Below are 20,520 nucleotides of genomic sequence, written 5' to 3'. Positions count from 1 at the left end.
CAAAAAGCAGTGAGTGCATCAGACCAGCTTCTTTTAAAGCCTTCAGCTCAGCAGATGCCCCCAGCAGCAGAATGACATCATCCTCTGAACCTTCCACTGGCTGCTGACTGCTATGAAATGTTAACATCAGCTTTCAAACTGGCAACATAACACGGTGTGTTTCCAATGGCATTTACAATGATCCACAGGGATGGGTGCTGTTTGTGTGTGAAGTTTTCCTATTTTAGTTAGAAGACCCAAATGCCATGCTGCAATACTACACTGCTGTGGTAGCCAACATTTCAAATGCAGGTTGTGTGGTTTGTTACTGTTACTGAAGGATACTCGCTGTAAGTGTCACAGAAATGGCTTATGTATAAAGAAGTTTAATAGATGGTTCCAGCAGTTAAAATGTTCTTGCTTGTACATTTCTGTGGACAATATTGTAAAGGTGTGTTTATCTTGTACAAGAGACATGTTTATCTTGTCACAAAGAACCAGTTTTGTTACACCGCTATTATCGCGAGGTTTGGGCGTGATAGTATAGGCTGTGAGCCAACTTTTAATAATCACGCTAAGGAGTTCAGCGAGCTATCTGCAAAAGCCTGGTTAGTCTACCAGCTGTTCAAGAATGCACAGGACTGTAAAGTTATTGTTCTAGGACCTCCGAAGTGGCAGGTGGCCACGAGCCTTTGTGTTTTATGTTTGTAGTTTTCACGGCGTTCAATAAATGCAGCAAAGCGCCCGTCTTGAAGAAGCCGTGCCTGTGTTGTCATTTCGGAGTTATACTCGCCACACCAACACCAACCAGATGTTTAAATCTTCATATAAATGAGTAACAGTAGGTGGACATTAGGTAAGGCTGCACTTTTTGCAGCGATCTCGTATAGAAAACTATTCCTCGCGTATATAAAACAGGTCCGCGGCTCCGAACCGTAGTAAAGGGACCTCTGGCTGATACGTCAGGTTTGTGTCGGGCTCGTAGCTGAAAACTAGCTTTACTTTGTTGTGTGGGTCAACTTTGCTAGAGACAGAGAGAGGCGTTGAAAGGCTCCAACGGAGCTTATTGTTTCAGAGGAAACACGAACACAGCGTACAGTCGAGTCTTAATAGCTTACTTACAGCTGGGCTCGTCAGGCACTCTTCTTGGCTGCAGTGGTTATTATTATATTTACATGCTTCCAGCTCCCGTTTCTGCTCGATGACAACTCGTACACAGACACTCGCTCACAGACACTTAACGGGTATGGCAGTCCATTCTCCCTGCAGCACGGACTACACTGCCCATGAGGCTACATGCTTTCGGGCTATGCCTGTAACACTCTGCTATTACCTTCATATTAAATAACATTAACTAGTAATGACTTCATCAGCTACTCTTAGTACCATTGATGTTAAGTTAGACTCTTTTTCTCCAGTTGATCTTTCTGAGTTAACTTCAATAATTACTTCCTCCAAACCATCAACGTGTCTTTTAGACCCCATTCCTACAAAACTGCTCAAAGAAGTCCTGCCATTAATTAATGCTTCGATCTTAAATATGATCAACCTATCTCTAATGATCAGCTATGTACCACAGGCCTTCAAGCTGGCTGTAGTTAAACCTTTACTCAAAAAGCATCTCTAGACCCAGCAGTCTTAGCTAATTATAGGCCAATCTCCAACCTTCCTTTATATCAAACATCCTTGAAAGAGTAGTTGTCAAACAGCTAACAGATCATCTGCAGAGGTTTATTTGAAGAGTTTCAGTCAGGTTTCAGAGCTCAGCACAGCACAGAAACAGCTTTAGTGAAGGTTACAAATGATCTTCTTATGGCCTCTGACAGTGGACTCATCTCTGTGCTTGTCCTGCTAGACCTCAGTGCAGCGTTCGATACTGTCGACCATAATATCCTATTAGAGCGATTAGAACATGCTGTAGGTATTACAGGTACTGCACTGCAGTGGTTTGTATCATATCTATCTAATAGACTCCAGTTTGTGCATGTAAATGGAGAGTCCTCTTCACACACTGAGGTTAATTATGGAGTTCCACAGGGTTCAGTGCTAGGACCAATTCTGTTTACATTATACATGCTTCCCTTAGGCAGCATCATTAGAAGACATAGCATACATTTACACTGCTATGCAGATGACACCCAGCTCTATCTGTCCATGAAGCCAGATAACACACACCAATGAGTTAAACTGCAGGAATGTCTTAAAGACATAAAGACCTGGATGGCCGCTAACTTTCTGCTTCTTAATTCAGATCAAACTGAGGTTATTGTACTCGGCCCTGAAAATCTTAGAAATATGGTATCTAACCAGATTCTTACTCTGGATGGCATTACCTTGGCCTCCAGTAACACTGTGAGGAACCTTGGAGTCATTTTTGACCAGGACATGTCCTTCAACGCACATATTAAACAAATATGTAAGACTGCGTTCTTCCATTTGTGCAACATCTCTAAAGTTAGAAATATCCTGTCTCAGAGTGACGCTGAAAAACTAGTTCATGCATTTATTACTTCCAGGCTGGACGACTGTAATTCATTATTATCAGGAAGTCCTAAAAACTCGCTGAAAAGCCTTCAGCTGATCCAAAATGCTGCAGCAAGAGTCCTGACAGGGACTAGAAAGAGAGAGCAGATTTCTCCTGTTTGGCTTCCTGTTAAATCCAGAATTCAAAATCCTGCTGCTCACATACAAGGTCTTAAATAATCAGGCCCCATCTTATCTTAATGACCTTGTAGTACCATATCACCCTATTAGAGCACTTCGCTCTCGCTCTGCAGGCCTACTTGTGTTAGGATGCCTGGGTTGTTGACCCAGGGTTTTGAGTTTATTATATTATTTGTCATTTCTAGTCTTCGGTTTCTTTGTTAGAGTTCTGTCTTATGGTTCACGTCTCTGTTCCCTCTGTTGCAGTGCCTGTGAGTCTGTGTCTTTAAGTTCAGTCTGTGTTATGTTTCCTGTTTTACTTTGGAGGTGCATGTCTTATGTTAATGTATCTTCCCCTGTTTCGTTAGGCCTGATTTGCCCCAGCTGTGTTTCCCTCCTGTTGCCCGTTCCCTGATTGCTCCTCTGTGTATTTAAGCCCTGTGTTTCAGTTTGTCTATGTTGTGATCTACCCTTATCTTGCTGTGTGTTTTGTTTGCGTAGGTTTACCTTGGAGTCTTAGTCTTGCTGCCCTCATGCTGTGTGGATCTCACTGTGATTTTAGTTTAGTTTAGTTTAGTTTGCTTTTGTATAACTTTCCCCTGCCAGCAAATAAAGCTGAGTTCTTTGTGTTTAAACGTGCCTAATTTTGGGTTCAACTCCTGTCTGCCACACAGCGATTCATGACAGAACGATGCGACCAGAACATGGACCCTGCAGACTCTTCAGCCTTTGAGTTTAACGCTGAGATGGATCAGATGATTAAGCTTCTTGACCGCATTGCCCAGGCCAAGGATTTGAGAACAATGGCGGTTGGGCTAAGCGCAGTAGACGCTGTCATTCGGAGCAACCCTCGGCTAAATCTGTTTTCTACGGCCACTGTGCTGGGCAGCTCCATAGCTGCCTGGAGGGAGCAAGTCAGGGCTGGCGAGCTTGCTCTCTCTATTTCCACCTCCACTTCTTTACCGCTGCCCCAGGACAACACACACTCTCCACCTGCCTCAACGCTGTCACAGACTTCGTCTCCTTCCTCCCGTCAGTCGGGACCTTGTTCGCCTGTCCGTTCACCTGCCTTTTTCCTGGCGGCTATGTGGTCGGAGGAGGAGGTGGTCTCCATTTCTCCACCGGTTCCCTCTTCCAGAAGGAAATGTCGCCCTTGCCATCGCCACTCCTCTCCCCAGTCCTCTGTTCTGCAACCTGGTCCTGCTGGAGGGTCCGAGGGGCCCGTCCGGCCTTCATCTGTTGTTCCCGCTGGGGGTTCTGGAGAACCGCACCAGCCTTTGTTTGCCTTCCGAGGGGCCCGTCCAGCAACCTGCCTCCGCTGCAGAATCCGGGTTCCTTCCATATCCATCATTCGTAGATAAGGACTAGCATTATCTAGTATCCACCCTCGACACAATTATTCGAGACCACTCTCTAAGTCGACTCACGGTTCTGACTGCTTCTAAATGGCTTATCATCTCCGATGAAGTTCAGTGGCCTCGCACTCTGCTCTCGGACGATTTGTGGGGTTATTATTATAGAAGATTATTTTCCCCTAATCAGTCTTTTAATTCATCAACTCCCCCCAAGCTGCTGCTGTCACTTCTGTTCATTCAGAAATCAGCTCAGTTTTTATCGGTACCTTATCTTTTTTTTTTTTTTTAATAAATAGGACAGGGGGAATGAATGAGAGAAAGAGGGGGAGAGAAAGAAAGAAAACCAAAGGGGAGAAGAGACGGTGAGAAGGGGGGGGGAAGAGAGAGAAGAAAAAAAAAAGAACTCCTGGGTCACCTGTATGGAGAAAAAAAAACAAACAAACAAAAAAAACAAACAGAGGAGACAGCAAACAACAAAGAGCAACATAATAATAGAGAAAACAAAGCACCATCACAATAAACTAGCTAGTCATAGATATCAATATTTACTAAATAATAAACGATATTGTGCAGCACGCAAGATAGACAGCGCACAGTGTGCTTTGAGGCAGCAGCCAAGAAAGCTTTAGTCCACGTCTGTGAACACCCATGTGTGCATACCTGTGTGGATCAGCATGCTTGCATTCCAAAGGTTTCTCCATGTAATGATCTGCTAGGGAGTGTGGGGGGGCCACAGCCCCATCCTCCAGGGTGTGAAGCGGGTATGGAGGAGATCAAAACTCCAGACATCCAGAGGCCCCCAGAACACAAGAGACCATGGAAGACCAACAGAGGGGCAGCCGCGCCACTGTTCCAGTAAGAGCTGAGGAGAGTCCCAGATGAGGGCTCGCCCAGCAGCCGCGGAGCAGAAGTCAGGGGGAGTTGCAGTGACGCGCCCGTGAGCTCCGCCGGCCCCCAGCTGTGCCTGAGTGACCGAGCCCTAGGCCGAGAGGCCGGGGGCACCCCACCTCCAAAGGGGCCCGAGCGAGCCCCAGGCCCCAGGCCCCGACAAGCGGCCGCCAAGGAGTGAGCCGGTGTGTACCCGGACGCCCACCCCCAGACACAAAGAACCACCAACACACCGACACCTGAGGGAGTCCGCCACCGGCAGGGGAAGTGGTGGTGGGTGGAGATAGGCCTCCAAACCTTGGAGGGCCTGAGGTGTCCCCAGAGAGGTGGCGTCTGATACCCAACCTGACATATAGACACAGACATACAGGCACACACAGACACAAACATCCATTCCCACCCTCATGCTCTCATATGCACTTACTCCACACTCAACCAACGTGGAGACAGACATAAAGAGACGCTGTACACACGATCACACTCCCCAAGCATACTCTACAAACCGGGTCTAGGTGCCCCCGCCCCTGGAGGGGGGAATTGCACCCAGACCCAGGTGGTGTTACCCTTTTCCCTGCGGTGGGGAGAGGCAGACCACCCCGACTCCGCAGCAGCAGGAAGGCTCCACACTCCAGACCGCAGTCGGACGGCCAACTCCTCCTACTAGCCCTCCCGCTCCAGCAGGCCGCAGAGAATGGGGGTGGGAGAAGACTCCAAACCTCCCTCCACCCGCTCATTGTAGTGTTGATGCATATGTGTTCTAAGGTGCAATTAAAACCCAGGAGGGCATGGAGCTACCTGCCAAGGAGCAGCAGGTAAGCGCATAGTCCCTCCTGCTAGCCCTCAATGTCTATGTGTATTTAAAATTGAGAGGTGGGCAACGACGCCAGGGGTGAGGTGTACACCCTGATGGTGATTTGGACTCCGTGATTGTGCCCACCACCAAGATCCTATATGTATGTGTAATGAGAGTGTGAATAATGTGAATGTCTAAGTTGTGGGATAAAATTGAGGCAGAGGCAGCCAGAAGGGGACAGGGGGGGGGGGGGGGGGTAGCCTCCTCTGCACCCTGGTGACATACCCCCACTCCAAGGCCCTGCATGTGTGGGTGGTTGTGGAGGAGCGGGAAGAGGGAGGCAGCTGGAGATGGGGAGGGAAGGAAGGGAGGGAGGGGCAGGTAACCCCTCCCTGGGGCCAGCTCCCCCGCTGACCCCAGTAGGCACTCCCACCCTCCGCGACCCGCCAGGGAAGGGGGGCCCAGGCCCATCAGACTGGGGCCCAGTGCAGTAGCGCCCCCCGGCTCCACAGAGCCCTGGACAGTCCACCCAACCCCACCACAGAGAAAACTGCACCCACCCCACCAACCACACATCTTCCAGACTACATAAGACGGTAAACGCCCAGGCTGAGATCTTCCTCCACCTCTCCTGTATCTCCCCCTCCTGCAGAGAGTTCCTGAAGAGAAGAAAGCTCCTGCAAGATGTGACCATCCCCCCCACCAGTTGAAGAGCCCCCCAGGCGGCTCGACGCACCGGCGGCACCCTGCTCCAGGGCCGGGCCCCCATGCACCCACCCGCCAACAACCCCGGCAACACACCAACCAGGACCCAAGCCCCCGAGGCCCGGCCCGGGCCCCAGCCCAGAGACGGAGCGCCCCCAGAACCTCACGCCCATCCCGGACCCACCCAGGGGCAGCCAGGTTGCCAGGTCAGTAACCCACGTCCGTCAGCACAGACCCTCCCCTAGCCCCGCTGCATGCAGCCGCGAGGAAACAGTCACCTGAGAGCCAACAGAGCCCCCAACCGGACGTGACCGCTACCCCGGGTTGAGCTCCCCAAGGAAGATGCCTCCGGGGAACCCCCCGACGCCCTAAGCCTGTCCCTACCCCCTCACCAATCACAACAGTGAAGGCGGGACCAAACTATGACCCCCCACCCCCACTAGGTGATGGAGCTGATAAAAGGGGCCCAGAGCAATTGATCTGATGTGGTGGCAGAGGCTGTATCAAGACTAATGTAATCTAATAGATAATTTCTATATTGGTTAGAATTAAGATTATTTTTATTTTTCCAGTTCATGAGGACTGTTTTCTTGGCTATGCATAGGGCAGTGAAAACCATATGGGCGATATTCTTTTCTGAAGTGACATTATCTAAGCTGCCCAACAAACACACTAAGGGGGAAGTTGGAATGTTACATTTCAGACACTTCGATAAGTCTTCACATATCTCGCGCCAAAACTTTTGCACTGGTGGACAGAACCAAAGAGCGTGGATGTAATTGTCTGGTGTATTGCCTTGACAGTGTGAGCAGTTGTTGGAAGATGTAAAGCCCATCTTGAACATCCGATGACCTGTATAGTGCACTCTATGAAGTATTTTGTATTGTATTAATTGCAGACTGGGATTTTTAATTAATTTAAAAGTTTTTAAGCAAATCTGAGACCAGAAGTTTTGGTCTAGGTTGACTGATAAATCTGCTTCCCACTTTGCAGTAGGAAGGGATATTGATTCATCTAATTTAGAAAGTGTTCTGTATATTTTAGATAATAATTTGGGGGATTTAAGAGTAAGAAAATGTGCCGCACTTAGTGGTGTTTGTAATTCAACTTGACTGAGGTTAAATTTCTTTTTTACTATGGATTTAATTTGTTGATATTCTAAAAACCTTGTCTTGTTGATCCCATATTGTTCAACTAGTCTGTCAAATGGAATAAATTCTGTTCCCTCTAATATATGTTCTAAGTATTTAATTCCTTTACAACTCCATTCTGGGAAATTAATCATATTATTGTTTTGTAATATGTCAGGGTTATTCCAGATAGGTGTACGTTTGCATGGGATTAATGAAGACTCCGTTATTTTTAGAAACTCCCACCATGCTGTCAGAGAAGAGCTGATGTTGATGCTTTTAAAGCATTCATGTCTTTTGATGTTTGAGCTAATAAATGGTAGGTCTGAAATCTCTAGATCCTTGCATAGTGCCTGTTCAACATCTAGCCAGGGCTCAACTAAGAAGGAATGTTTTAACCATTCTGAGATGAACTGAAGCCTGTTGGCTAAGAAGTATTGGTGAAAATTAGGCAGATCTAATCCTCCTCTATCCTTGGTTCTTTGTAGCGTTTTTAAGCTGATACGCGGGGATTTATCTTTCCAAAGGAATTTGGAAATATATGAATCCAGAGATCTGAACCAATCTTGTGATGGTTTGTTAGGGATCATCAAAAATAAGTAATTTATTTTTGGCAAGATCATCATTTTTATAGTGGCGACCCTTCCCATGAGTGATATGGGTAAAGATTTCCCTCTAGTCAGATCGCCTTCTACTTTCTTTAGAAGTGGGATGTGGTTTAGTTTAGTTAAGTCTGAAAGCTTAGGAGAGACATTAATACCTAAATATTTAATATTTCCGGATTGCAGTGGGGCAGAGGAAGAATTATGGAAGGAGCAGTTAATGGGGAGAACTGTAGATTTTGGCCAGTTAATTGAATAATCTGAAACTCTTGAAAACCAGTTTATTAAAGTAATTACCTCAGAGAGGTTGGTTTGTGTGTTTTGCAGAAAAAGCAACACATCATCCGCATAGAGACTGATTTTATGTTCTATGTTCTTACATTTTATGCCCTTAATTGTTGTAGCCTGTCTAAATGCTGCTGCTAGAGGTTCGATAAAAATTGCAAAAAGTGAAGGGGAGAGTGGGCATCCCTGTCTGGTGCCCCTCAGGAGACAGAAGCTGGAGGATGTCTGGTCATTTGTTCTGATACGAGCCGTTGGGGAATTGTATAATATTCTTATCCAGTTTATGAAAGAGTTTCCAAAACCAAATTTGTGTAAAGTTGCGAATAAAAATTTCCAATTAACTCTGTCAAATGCTTTTTCTGCATCTAGAGATAATATTATGGTTTCGATGTTTTTATCGTATGAGTAGTCTATTAAATTAAGTAATCTACGAGTGTTTGTTGAGGAGTGCCGACCTTTTATGAAACCAGTTTGGTCAGGATGAATTAAGAGGGGGGACATTTTCTCTAATCTCTTTGAGAGAGCTTTGCAGATTATTTTAAGGTCTACATTTAAAAGAGAAATTGGACGATAGCTTGAGGGAAATAAAGGGTCTTTGCCTGGTTTTAGCAGGAGACTAATGTTGGCAGAATTCATATTTGGTGGTAGTCTGCCCTTTTCCTCGATTTCCTGCAACATGCTGTGGAATACTGGTGCCAAAATTGTCCAGAATTCTTTGTAGAATTCTGCAGGTACCTTATCTGAAGTAATTAATAAGCTAAGCACCCCCTCTCCATCTTCTACTCAAAGACAAGCTCACGCAAGCTTTACGAGCCGTCAAGCGTTACCTGAAATCCAGTGTAGAATGGGAATATGTTTCAGTAAACAGGTAAATAAACAAAACTTCTGTCAGTGTCCAAATACATATGGACCTAACTGTATATGTCAAATCACAGCAGTATTCAAAGTGGCCTAAATGTGTATTGAAAGTGTTTTTCCATTCACTTTCTCTAAACTTTGCTAAGTGAAGCAGAGAGGAGCGGAAACAGCCCTGTACTACCATACAGCTCATTCACAAACAGGCTGCACAGAAACATGTACATAGGTTCATGTAAGCTTCTGTTCTGATCGACTTGTATAAAGATCGAAGTATCTGATAGGGCTGTTTCTGAGTGAGCACCGAGTGTGAGATATAAAACCTGGGAAAAGTTTGTTTTGGTTCTCACATAACATAACTCTGGATAAACGAACAGGCAGAAAATGTTCACCTCTGACAGAACTGTAGCATGTAAGGGTCACGGCAGGGTGGACCGGTGTGTTTGCGGAGCAGACCCAAAAGCAGACACGGGAAACAGAGAAAGCTTAGGTACAACAAAAGCAGGCTGTTTATTTGGCTGACAGGAAAAAACAAAGGCAAGACAAACTGGGACAAAACTAAACTGTGAACACTAAGACTAACTATGAAAACTATGACAGGAAAAACCCAGAGACATGCCACGACACAAAGGAAAACAGACGACCCGACCCTGAACAGAGGGAGACAGAGGACTTAAATACACAGGATGGTAATGAGGGAAGTGGAAACACCTGGGGAAAAACAGCTGACACAAATAATCATAATGCCACAGGGGAAGCAAAACTAAACACAATGAACATGGAAACAAGACTTTCAAAGTAAAACAGGAAAAATGGAGAGACATGAACTGGGAAACGCAAGCTTGACACAAGAGACAGCGAGAGGGAGTGAGAGATTCATTCATTTTTCACAATAAAACAACAAATCAAAGGAACAATAAACAAGTAGTGGGTAGGAGTGTGTTTGCCATCAAATACCCAGAACAATTCAAAACAGTTACTTGATAATACGACAGAGTGCAAGCACATAAAAATGATACCAATAGATTCAAGATGAATTTTAAAACAGATGAAGAGAAGTATTTCTTACAGATTCTTAACAAGTTGATTCTTACACTCATGCGCCTTAACGGTAATATTATTAATATAATTACAGTTCCATACTTAGATTGCCATAGATTAGATATAACAGACACACAAACAAATGTGAATATTGCATCATCATTATCATCACAGTCATGGAGTTGTTTGCTGGTAAAATCCTCAGGTCTTCATTACACCTCGTATTAAAGTATACAATAGGTACATGTGTTTTAGTATCAGTTTTCAGGCCCCTCTTCTGTGGAACCAGCTTCCAGTTTGGATTCAGGAGACAGACACTATCTCTACTTTTAAGATTAGGCTTCAAACTTTCCTTTTTGCTAAAGCATATAGTTAGGGCTGGACCAGGTGACCCTGAATCCTCCCTTAGTTATGCTGCAATAGACGTAGGCTGCCGGGGGATTCCCATGATGCACTGGGTGTTTCTTCTTCACTCACTATGTATTAACAGACCTCTCTGCATTGAATCATATCTGTCATTAACCTCTGTCTCTCTTCCACAGCATGTCTTTATCCTGTCTTCCTTCTCTCACCCCAACCAATCACAGCAGATGGCCCCGCCCCTCCCTGAGCCTGGTTCTGCCGGAGGTTTCTTCCTGTTAAAAGGGAGTTTTTCCTTCCCACTGTCGCATACACACACACAGACAAACAAATTGAGTTCATGCCTCAATGTGTATATTATTTTCTGTTTCTTAGCATGTGGCTAAAGTGCAACACTAAATGGATCAGCAGTGAGCTGGTGGATGTTCAGAGTTGGTGTCCACATAAATATGGACAACACATTCTACAACATCAGGAAAAAGCTGGAGCAGTGTTTCAGAAAGTCTGTATGAAGTTTGCAGGGTGTGTCTTCATGGGTGGGTCCTCTGAGGGGGGTCATTACCGTCCTCAGCCCTCTGAGACCAGAGCTGAGGTCCGCTCCGGCTGATTGGTCTCTCTGGTCAAAAGCACTCACAGATAGTTGCATCAGAGGGAGTTGGAGGAAACTGTGGCTAATGAGGAGACACCTCAGGGACAGAAATGTTTACATGCACAGGTGACCTTTAATCTACCTGTTACAGTGATGATGTAACTCTTACAGCATCAGCAGGTTTACTTCAACAGAAAAGTTCTCTCACTTTGTTCAAAGTCTTAAATTCATCTTTTGTGGAAATAACTAAAAGTCAACTCTCGATCCAAGACGGCACTGATCCCAGCGCCACGTTAGCTTCCTGTAACATGTTTCACGTTAGTGTCAGAGAAGTGTTAGCCAGAAAAACCTAAAGCTGACGCAGCAGGCAGTGTTTGTGTTCATATATCAGATGTTTTATTCATGTGGAATCAGAGTGACTCTTCAAAGTTCTTGTAGCCATGGAGACCGTGGTTTCTGCTGGTCACTGAGTAATTCGGTGTGACAGCAGCTTGCTGCACAATGCTTTCAGGCCACACCACCATCGCTTCCTTTCTTCTGGCTGTGGTCACGGTGCGTCAGCTGATGCTGCAGCGAGCATTAATGCAGTAACTTTACTGAAAGTTCAGCTTTTCACTGATAGGTGGAAGAAGATGTAAGAAAGAGTGGAGGTTAAGGTTTTCTGAGGTTAAGGCTATTAAAATGTAATATTCTGATTCATTTTAAAGATTTTCTTTTTTGGATCCAAACTTTATCCACGTTCTGTTTGACGCTGGTGCGTTTAACATTTTTTTCTTATTATGCCTTCCCTGTCCAGCACTGTAGCAATCAAAACTGTTGTCTGAAGGCCAAGAAAAATGCCCAACAGGTTTACTTTCCCAAGTGGACCTTTTCCTATACTTGATTGTCATAGTTGATTCACTCTTTATTATTTATTTTTATTTTATTATTACAATCAGAAAGAATAAACTAGAGGAGAAGAGGGACAAAGAGAAAAGACACTGAAAATCTTATTCACCACCTGCTGAGAAAAAAACACAAGCAAAAAGCAGAGTAGGGAAACTACAACAACTAGCATAAGCACAGGTAACAGCAAATAATAAATACTGAATCGTACTGAGCAGCACACAAGACTGACAATGCATGATATGTTTGGAGGCAGCAGCCAGCCAAGAGAGTGTGTGTCTGTGAATACCTTTTTGTCCACCTGTGTGTGTGAGAGCGCTTGTATCCATAAGGTTTCTCCATGTAAATGTCTAATAGTAGATCGGTAGGTGTGGGGAGTCATAGCCCTGCCCCCAGGGACATGAAGCAGGCATGGAAGAGATCCAGGCCCCAGACATCTAGAGGCTGTCCAGAGTGCGGGAGCCCACGGAGGACCACCAGAGCGCCAGCAAAGCCACCCTCCTTGAAAGAGCTGTGAACAGTTCCAGATGAGGGGTCACCCAGCAGCCACGGCGCAGAAGCCACGGGGGGCTGCTGGGTGAAATGCCCGCAGGCTCTGCCTGCAGCCAGCTGTGCCAGAGAGGACTGAGCCCCAGGCCCTGAAGGGGCCCGACCGAGTCACAGGCGCCAGGCCCCTCCAAGCAGCCACCAGGAATGAGCTGTTACATACCTGAGGGCCCAGCACCGGACACCAAAAACCACCAACGCACCGACGCCTGAGGACATCAGCCACTGGCAGGGAGTGTGATGGGGGGAGATAGGCTTCCACACTTTGGAGGGCCGGAGATGTTCACAGAGAGGTGGAGTCTAAGACAAAAACATAACATATAAACAGAGACAAACAGGCACACACAGACACAAACGCGCATTCCCACCCTCATGCACACATATACAAGCAAAGAAGCCAGCATCCCGGATCCAGACCAGATGGCCAACTACTCCTCCCAGCCCCCTGCCCCCGATGGCGAACAGAGAACGGAGTTATGAAGACCCCATACCTCTCTCTGCCTGTTCATATGTGGTCTTGCTGCGTGCTGCATTTAAAACAGGTGGCCTCTCCTGCACCTCAGTGACATGCCTGCACTCCAAGGTCCTGCATGCCTGGGGGGTTTGATGGAGTGGGAAGAGGGAGGCAGTTGGGGGCAGTTTAATAACACACTTTAATAAATGACAGTTTTAACCTAATTAAAAAACAAATACGTTGATTTATTGAAATAAGTAAACCAGTTAAAGAAAAACAGGAAAATGTAAGATAATAACCAAAAAAATCACATGTAGTGAATAAATCTACAGGCTAACACGTGATAAATCAAGTTTGTTTATAAATAATCTGTATTTACAACAACAACGTGGATTTTTAAAATAAAAAATGTTTTAATCATGTAAATTTCCTGCACCTGTCACAGACGTCCACATGACGATCCAGTCAAAGCTGCCCAAGATGTTGAACTTCATGTTGTGTCACGGTTGGACATCTAAAATTTGGATGCAGTTTGGACGTCGTACAGATCTCCTGAACTGGTCATGTACCGAACACGATGGTCTGCACGTTTATCCGCCGTCTAGTGTTTGGTGGGGGGAGGAACTTCTCTGTGGACGGCGCCGTCTTCAGTTCTTCTTTCTCTGCTTTTCTGCTTCTTGGACTACCTGCCTCCTTCAGGGTTTCACTCATTGCTCCACAATTCGTGGCAGCAGTTCCTAAAGTTGCTCTAGCTGATTATACCTCTGATACCTGAAAACTAAAACTTCTAACAGTCATGTTTCTGTATTGTATAATGTGCCTTTCATGGCATCAAGGAGGTTTGTAACGTATAGATCTTGTATGTTGTTATCTCCTTCGTATAAAACGTCTTATTGCCCATAAAAGAGGAAGTTCACTCAGGCCCTAAAACTTCTCCTTTTTCTGAGGTCATATTATAATGATTGACAGTGTTATGTTATAAGGCCTGTGCCAGTAAAACAGCAGGAAGCACAGATACAGGCCTTTGCCATCGGGAGGGATCGATTTCCACCCATGTAGCCTTTTTTTCTTTGTCCTTGCATGTGAAGCTGGGAGTTTTGGGGAGTCCAGTCCTGAAACTGAGCCATCACGTCGTGGGTGTATCACCCGCTCTGCTGTATAGTTGACCCACATCCTGATTCCCAGGGTGCGGCTTTAATGAGGTCCCACCTATGGAGCGTTTGTTTGTGCGGGATCCGATGACGACCTTCAGTCAACCTGCTGGATCGTACATCAGAGAAGCATTATAGTTACACCTGGGCCTATCAGGGCCTCCTCCACTCACCTGAGCAGCTTTCTTTTTTGGCTTTAACTGACTTATTCTGATTTTGTTCTCATGTTGTGTTTTATTTAAATGATATTTCTCCTTCGTGTTGTTGGTTTGATGTTTCAGTAACAACCTGTAAAAACTGTACTTGTAACCGCACACGCTGCGGAGACCGTCGTGCACCACTGAGGAGGAGGAGGAGGAGGAGATGAGGGTCTGACATCATTCTGCTGATCACAAACAGCTGCAAACTGTAAGTGTGTGTGTGTGTGTGTGTGTGTGTGTGTGTGTGTGTGTGTGTGTGTGTGTCTGCCCTGTCATCTGACACCTGTGAGGCTGCAATGAGGTCACATTTTCAGTACAGTCAAAAACATGAAATGCAGACTAACACACACACACACACACACACGTGGGTGGGGCACCAGGTGGGCGTGGTCCAGGTGTTTTATTAGCTGCTGTGAGAGGTGAACTCAGAGAAAAGGCAGAAGGCGAGAAACACGACAAGGTGAGTTTCTTTAAAACCTTTAAACCAGGAAAAAACGAGTGACTATTTTTACTAATTTGTATAAAATGCATTTTCAAACACTAGACGACAAACACAGGACACCAAAGCATGTTTGTAACATTTCAAAACGAATTAATGACACAAAACCAGACTTAACTAAATAATATTTAACACGAAAACAGTTTACTGTACTTAAATATAGACATAATATAATTTGATAACACGGACAGATTTTAGGCAGATCGTACTGAATAAAACCCTCTTTGAACAGATTTGAAAAGACAGAAAGTTTCCAGAAGATAAAATCTTATTTTAAAAGTGACCCGAGGACTCCAGGGCACTGTTTTTTCAAATAAAAATGAAGATGTATTCTTTATTTTCGTGGCAAATGTACAAGCCCTCATCGGTGAGTTAACCAGAGTTCATGGAAGCTCCTGACCTCCGTCGCTGGCTGACCGTCCTTTAACTCCCCGATGAAATGCTCACATCCTTCCAGGAAACTCTAACACAGCTTCAGAGCCCTGCACAAACTGACATCAGCAGCAGGAGGAAGTTCAAGCATCTCCTTTTTCTCTGCAGACCATGGTGACCTTTCTTCTTCATGCCCTGCTGGCGGTGATGTTCCTTCCGGTTGTCATGTTAACAAATGGGACCCAGTCCCCTGTCCTCACATTTGACCCAGCAGCTGTCAGTGACCAGGATGCTTATTGCCAGATGCTCCTTCAGTCCAGCGTCCCCGAGCAGCAGATCCCCTGGTTTTGTGTCTGCACTCGGTGCCAGAACACCAGAGGGCCCAAAGGAAACCGCGGAGACGAAGGGCTGCCAGGTAACCTGGATCTATATCATGACATTACAGACCACACAGAACATTTTTACATTATTTTATTTCCATCAGACCGAAAATAAATAAAGAAAAACATGATGAATATGAGAAGCTTACAGATTGTGTATCAGTCTGCACACATGCTTAAATTAACATGATTTACCTCGGCCTCTGTTGGACAGTGAATGAACTGCAGCTATTGTTGCTTTGTCGGTTAATCAGTCTGTTGCTCTCCCCGTCAGGTATTCCTGGTAGTGCTGGGGAAAGAGGCATGTCTGGGTTCAGAGGTCCTCCAGGTTTCGTGGGCAGCCAAGGAGCCAAAGGTTACTGATGGGGAATGCTGTGAAGCAGGCTCAGTAGTCCCAATATTTCCATTTTTCCTTCTTTAAGAGTCTCTGTCAGGTAGAAAAAAACAAATTTTGCAAGATGTGGCTCACTGATTGGACACTGATTCTTTTCACCAAAGCAATCTTTGTACCTGGCCAAGCATAAATGGGATTTAAAAAAACATTTTATGTGAAGGAATGTCAAACTACTTTACACTGTGAGCCACAAACAGGACAATTTGAATTTCAGAATCAGAATCCCTCACGAAATTATGTTATGTTAAATTATGTTTCAGTGCTCCCGAGAAGAGAAGCTTTCCTTTGTCTCAGTTTAGAGAAGTTTAACTCCACATTTAATCTGTAATTTATGTTAATTTTCTTAATATGGGAACAATAAGTTTAATTTAAACTGTATGTGTCCGTTTTTCTACAGGACAAAGACGTGGCCATAGTAAATGACTGTTAGCACGACTGTTTGGGCTTAAATTATAATAAATAAATGTTCCAGAAAGAGTTCTGATAGCTCATTCTCCACACTGTCCTATTATTATATAAATAATAATTTCTCTAGTAGATCATGAAAAATCAGGAACTCTTCTGTCATTTAATTGTTTATCTATTACGTTGTATCACCTGAACAGCCATTATTATTATTATTATTTACTTTATTTTAATCTATTTGAACAGTTTTTCCCAAAATACCTACAGCCAATCAAAAACACCACTTCAAATTTGAATCTTTTATAGCATTTACCACGAGAGCAAAAAGAAACACAAATTCCTGGTTTAGCTCTTAAATATTCCCGCATGCTGACTGTGTTAGTCGCCCCGAAAGCTGCTGTGAGAGGCTGAAGTTAAATTATTGGATGATAGATGATCAGTTCCTGTTACGAGCAGTGGAAACTATAAAAGGTTTGAAGCTGCTCCTGTTTCTGCATCATTGACTGTCTTCTCTTTATGAACTTGTCTGAAAAATACTTCATTTAACCACTAGGGGCCGCTGTAGTAAAAAGAAATGTGTGTTATCTTCTTAGTGCCCTAAACTGCTTGGACTCTACTTGTGATTTTCTGTTTTGCTATAACTAAATGTTTACCATGGTGTGAGTCACCTGACTTCATCTGTTTTGTGTTCAAACTTTAGGACAAAAAGGCCATGATGGGGATAAGGGCGACTGGGGACCTCAGGGGCCTGCAGGACTCAGAGGACTGCAGGGCTTCAAAGGTGAGTGATGAGGCAGTCATCGGGTGCTTCACCCATCGAGCCTCAGAACAACTCCTTATCCTATTTTTCTTGGTCTGCAGGTGAAAAAGGGGAGCAAGGTTTTGTGGGTCTTCAGGGGGATCCGGGTCCTAGAGGAGATGATGGTGTCTGTCCTGATAATTGCAAGTCCATCCCTGGAACTCAGGGACCAACTGGTTTGATAGGCCCTGCAGGATCCAGAGGTCTACCTGGCACCCCGGGGATGCCGGGTCCCAAAGGTGTCATGGGTGAGATGGGAGAGTTTGGGCCCCCTGGTGTTCCTGGCTCTGTGGGTGAGAAAGGAGAGCTGGGGCCACAGGGGGAGTGCAGATGTATAGATGGAGCCAATGGACATAAAGGCGAAAAAGGAGATACAGGAGTCAAAGGTGATGTGGGACCAATGGGCACCGTGGGCCAAAGAGGGCCCCAGGGGATAAAGGGAGACATGGGGCACATAGGGATGATGGGTCCTCCAGGTCCCTGCATGCCCGCCATCCAGTCGGCCTTTGCTGCAGGCCTGACGACCAGCTTTCCCTCACCTAACACCCCCGTGGTTTTCTCCTATGTTTTCTACAATATCCAGCAGAATTACAACCCCAGCACCGGCATCTACATCGCCCCCATCAATGGCACCTATGTCTTCAGCTATCACGTCACCGTCTTTGACAAAGTCCTGAAAATCGGCCTCTTTCGTAACTTCATGCCAGTTATTAAAACCACAGAGGCCAGCCAGTTAGCGACCACCTCACAGTCAGTTGTCCTTCACCTGCTGAGGGGAGATTGGGTGTGGATTCAGGTGAAGGATATGGTAACCAACGGCATGTATGTCAGCAATGAGGCCAGCAGTGTTTTCTCTGGCTTCTTGCTGCACCCAGATTCATGTGATTTGGCTTTACTCAGATCCCCCATGCCCCTCAAGAAGGTTCCCGATGATGGATACACCTGGGGCGGCACCCCCCAACCCTGATCAAGTTACACTCATGTTACACAAGGCAAAAATATTTCCCACCAATCAGACCGACACAAACATAGTGTAACCACAGACGACGTGCTTGAACATCAAATGCTCCGTCAGGTTTTTGCACTTTGTGAACCATCCTTTAGCAACCTTATGTTTTAGACCAATAGGGTGACTTGTGGTGTTGTGGTCTCATTAATTTTGGAGCTTTTCTGTTTTCTTTGTATTTCTAGAAATTACAGATGGTATCTGATGGTGAAGCTTCTCTCCGAGCCTCTGCTGTAATAACATCCTGTATTGTTGGCGTGTCCTCGTTTCCTCCATGGTTTCAGTAGCGCTGGAGTATTTATCTCCCCTCTTATCTCTCTGTCTTTGTCTGTAAACTGGTGTGAGCTCCAAACTCTGAGATTTACAGGCAACGAGTTACCTGATGATCCCCTGACACCGACCCAACTGGGCAGGGTCTCCCAAAACAGCTCCGCTCTGCTCCAGACAATAAAACCGAGACAACACGAATCTCTGTCGCGCCCTGATGACTCAGCCAGAGCTGTTCTCTGTTTTCCAACAGGTCATGCATCAGAAACATCAGCTCTGAAGCATCTTCACATGCAAAGATTTCTGTGAGACGCACTGCTCATTAACAGCTCAGGATCTTAAAATTCCCAGAGGAAAAAACTTGTATTTTAATATTGGAACACTTGCATTGCAGGATGATTGACTTAAAACTTGAAGATGTTAAAGTGAAAGCTAAGGGGATTTGGGAGCTCATGTTGCTGTCTTCAGATAACATTACACAGTTTCTCTCTCAGAGTTTATTGATCAGTGCTAACTGGCGTTGAGTCTTTTAAAAGAAAAGCTTGTATCGCTGTGTGTTATTAGGTCCAGGTGTTGGTGTCATCAGGTTCCTCACACAAAGCTAAGAATAAATAAACTGGGAGCTCAATATATAAAACACAGTTTATTTAATAAATACATTAATTTCAGAACATACATGTAAAAAAGCCTCCCGCATCCAAACCCAACAGGAAATCAGCCATTTTGAATTCCATTTTGGCATCTTTGCTAATAAAGTTTTCTTAATTGAACTTTTATTTAACAGGAAGTCAATTAAAATTTAAATATTTCTCTGCATATTTCTGTCCATCAAGATACATTTTAACAAACTCCTGCTTGAGTTGTAACAGATCAGTTTTCAGAAGACTATGAAGAGTCTGATGTGCCGACCTCTTCATGCTGTGATGGAGGTGTGTCATGGGAACTGTGGCAAATTTTAATATTTAGATATGAAATTTTAAGTTGCTGTGTATAATAAATTGTTCAGTTGACCCCATTGCATGCGAGTCCCAGCCTGAGCACAGCTACCCGCCAGTATTCAGTTACAGTCACAGTGCCACCTAGTGGCAACAGGGTCATTGCCATATCATCCAGTGTATGTAGCAGCCAATGAGCCCCAACCCTGCCTACAGGAAGTGCCTGAAACACATGCAGCATGCTGACGGTCACTGCAGCTGTAACGTTTCGCTGTTCTTTTCATCTCTATTCAAACAAAACAGTTTCAAGAGCTTCATTCTTGTGGTCCACATTAGAAAATAAATCATTAGCAGGTGGGGTGATTCTAGTTCACGCTGAAATAAAAATCAAATATTAGAGATGTTGTGGGTTTTGGTTTGTGATTGTCCTCTGTATGAATACTTGTGTGTTGTTAAATTTAAAAATCCTCTATTAAAATAAGAAAGAAAGGAATCTGTCATTTCATGTCTGAATGAAAACTAACTGCACATTCAACAAGAACAATGTCAGATGTCAGAGCTGGACTCCAGACGAGTCCACCCGAGCTGTCTGTTGTGTCTCTACAAAGTAAACCTCGACTAAAATTAATTCACATTCACGAAGAAACAGTGTCTGAAGGCTGAGCACATGTTAAGCATGTGTGATGCTTCAGCTGGCTGCCTGCCTCAGTAAGAAAGTTGCTTGTATTTTTCCACCAAGACGTTGGTTCAGGCTTCATTCATTTCTGTTCAACATCGACTGCCAGGGTTGGCATTGTTGGCTGCACAGCAGTGTTTAATTTTCAACAGATTATGTTCGTCTGTGATGATGCGACTCTGACACAGTGACAATCAGTGATGGGAATAACAGCGTTACTAACGGCGTTGCTTTTTTCAGTAACGAGTAATCTAACTAATTTCTATTTCTATCATTACAACCCCGTTACCGTTACTAACAAGAAAATGCGGTCGCGTTACTATTTT

At 44.8% G+C, this 20,520-nt stretch overlaps 2 protein-coding genes across 2 annotated transcripts; one reads left to right on the top strand and one right to left on the bottom strand.

The window, feature by feature from the left end:
* Nucleotides 1-4,307: 4,307 nt before the first annotated feature.
* On the bottom strand, nucleotides 4,308-5,480 carry LOC146654819 (uncharacterized). Its single transcript, XM_085380160.1, has one exon. It carries the CDS (start codon nucleotides 5,253-5,255, stop codon nucleotides 4,647-4,649), a length of 609 nt encoding a protein of 202 aa, XP_085236286.1. The 5' UTR covers nucleotides 5,256-5,480; the 3' UTR covers nucleotides 4,308-4,646.
* Nucleotides 5,481-14,847: 9,367 nt separating this feature from the next.
* On the top strand, nucleotides 14,848-19,986 carry LOC146654818 (uncharacterized). The gene is made up of 5 exons (XM_085380064.1): nucleotides 14,848-14,921; nucleotides 15,501-15,747; nucleotides 15,987-16,067; nucleotides 17,212-17,292; nucleotides 17,373-19,986. The coding sequence occupies exons 2-5, from the start codon at nucleotides 15,504-15,506 to the stop codon at nucleotides 18,275-18,277; spliced, it is 1,311 nt and encodes a 436-aa protein (XP_085236190.1). The 5' UTR covers nucleotides 14,848-14,921; nucleotides 15,501-15,503; the 3' UTR covers nucleotides 18,278-19,986.
* Nucleotides 19,987-20,520: the final 534 nt, after the last annotated feature.

This window comes from Rhamphochromis longiceps, linkage group LG14, assembly GCF_057381845.1.
Source record: "Rhamphochromis longiceps isolate RC_006_pf linkage group LG14, R_longiceps_female_GT1.1, whole genome shotgun sequence".
Lineage (NCBI taxonomy): Eukaryota > Metazoa > Chordata > Actinopteri > Cichliformes > Cichlidae > Rhamphochromis > Rhamphochromis longiceps.
Note: the sequence above shows the minus strand (reverse complement) of the source record. Positions and strands in the feature narration are given on the sequence as shown.

Coding starts and splice junctions, on each gene's coding strand:
- LOC146654818 (XM_085380064.1), top strand. CDS start 15,504: ATGGTGACCTTTCTTCTTCATGCCCTGCTGGCGGTGATGTTCCTTCCG. Junction 15,748..15,986: donor CGGAGACGAAGGGCTGCCAG/GTAACCTGGATC, acceptor TCTCCCCGTCAG/GTATTCCTGGTAGTGCTGGG. Junction 16,068..17,211: donor GGGCAGCCAAGGAGCCAAAG/GTTACTGATGGG, acceptor TTCAAACTTTAG/GACAAAAAGGCCATGATGGG.
- LOC146654819 (XM_085380160.1), bottom strand. CDS start 5,255: ATGTTTGTGTCTGTGTGTGCCTGTATGTCTGTGTCTATATGTCAGGTT.